The sequence below is a fragment of the Penaeus monodon genome, chromosome 15 (genome assembly GCF_015228065.2).
Source record: "Penaeus monodon isolate SGIC_2016 chromosome 15, NSTDA_Pmon_1, whole genome shotgun sequence".
NCBI classification, from domain to species: Eukaryota; Metazoa; Arthropoda; class Malacostraca; order Decapoda; family Penaeidae; genus Penaeus; species Penaeus monodon.
The window spans coordinates 29,292,430-29,293,744 of NC_051400.1; the positions used below are offsets into that span (position 1 = coordinate 29,292,430).

The window sequence follows — 1,315 nt, forward strand, 5'->3', positions numbered from 1 at the left end:
TTATGTTATGTTATGTTTTCCTGTTGATACCATAGAGTATACACTCATGGCAAACGTTACATAATGTTCGTAAGATTCACTCCCAGTGTGAAGGTCTTATCAGTTTCCAATTACACATGTAGGCCTATATATTCGTATTCATTACATCACTTTCAGTACATCTCTTATATTTGTCACGGATGTTCTTCGCCTCATTCATGCTACCGATTTACACAAGAAACATCCAAACTATTGTCACATTTACATAAAAAAAACATGGATATCATTAAACAAAGTTACCACAAAGCAACCTCTGGCAATGAAGTTCAGGTGAGTCGTGGTTAGGTCCGGATTTCGATGTGTTGTTAATGTACGTAAATCCCTCAGTACTATAGCCTGCTACCCTCGTGACGGAAAATTTTCGACAATGGCAGGTATGTGCGAGGATTGTATGGATGTAAGGGTGTGTAGAAATTTTACGTTATGTTATATAAGACTTGAGAGCGAGATGACGAATCTATCCTTAACTTTTGGGTCATAAAATGTAACTCAAAATTAGTCCGTTGTGTATATTTAAGATTGTTTCTTGAATATTTAACTCCTTGTTTGATATTTATTCTGTCGTGATGGATTATATTAAATGACACTTTCTAGAGATTCTTACCGTTCCCAAATTATACATTATACGTAGCCTTATATTATTTTGACTTTATTGAATTATATAACGATTTATTAGTACCATTTGAACTCTGGAGATCATTGTGCGTTTGGCTATAAATATGATGAATTTTCGTGAACAACAGAAAAATGACTTACTTGTCATCACTTCATTTTGTGATACGAAAACAAGATGTGATATGAGATAAAAGCATCTTAGGATTCATTATTCATCCATCCATTTGATATATTTTCAACTGCTCTCCCCTTCTCTTCGTTATTTGCCAATTCGACGGTCCTTTGCCATAATACCCACATTCAGTCACCGTCCCGCAACAGGATTTGAATAAAAAAAGTTAACTTTAAACCTAAAAATAGTACAAATTTATTAACGAAAGGTAGACCTATGATAACACTCAAGGGTTTGGGCAAGATATGATAAGGTTAAAATGTGTGGAGTCATACTGTGTTAACTTTTTTATGTATACCTTCTAACCCTTATGGAAGAAAGGGTTTAGAAGGTAACGTGGATTGATTTTAGAAGAATATTTATCTGTTTTCGATTGGCTTGTTGTTGTGTAGAAATGTGTCTGAGTAAAGGTATATAAGATAAGAAGAGAGAAACTATTAAAAACGGGGTATAGGGGGGAGGCAGGGAAGTGTGAGTGTAAGCATGAGC

At 34.7% G+C, this 1,315-nt stretch overlaps 1 protein-coding gene across 1 annotated transcript in view; it reads left to right on the forward strand.

Annotated features, from left to right (window-relative positions):
* Nucleotides 1-63: 63 nt before the first annotated feature.
* The window catches only part of LOC119582302 (rhodanese domain-containing protein CG4456-like), a 3,595-nt gene continuing 2,343 nt past the window's right edge, over nt 64-1,315 (forward strand). Inside the window, exons 1-2 of the mRNA XM_037930517.1 lie at nt 64-118; nt 315-413. Coding sequence (XP_037786445.1) covers nt 64-118; nt 315-413 — 154 coding nt within the window. The remainder of the gene's footprint in view (nt 119-314; nt 414-1,315) is intronic.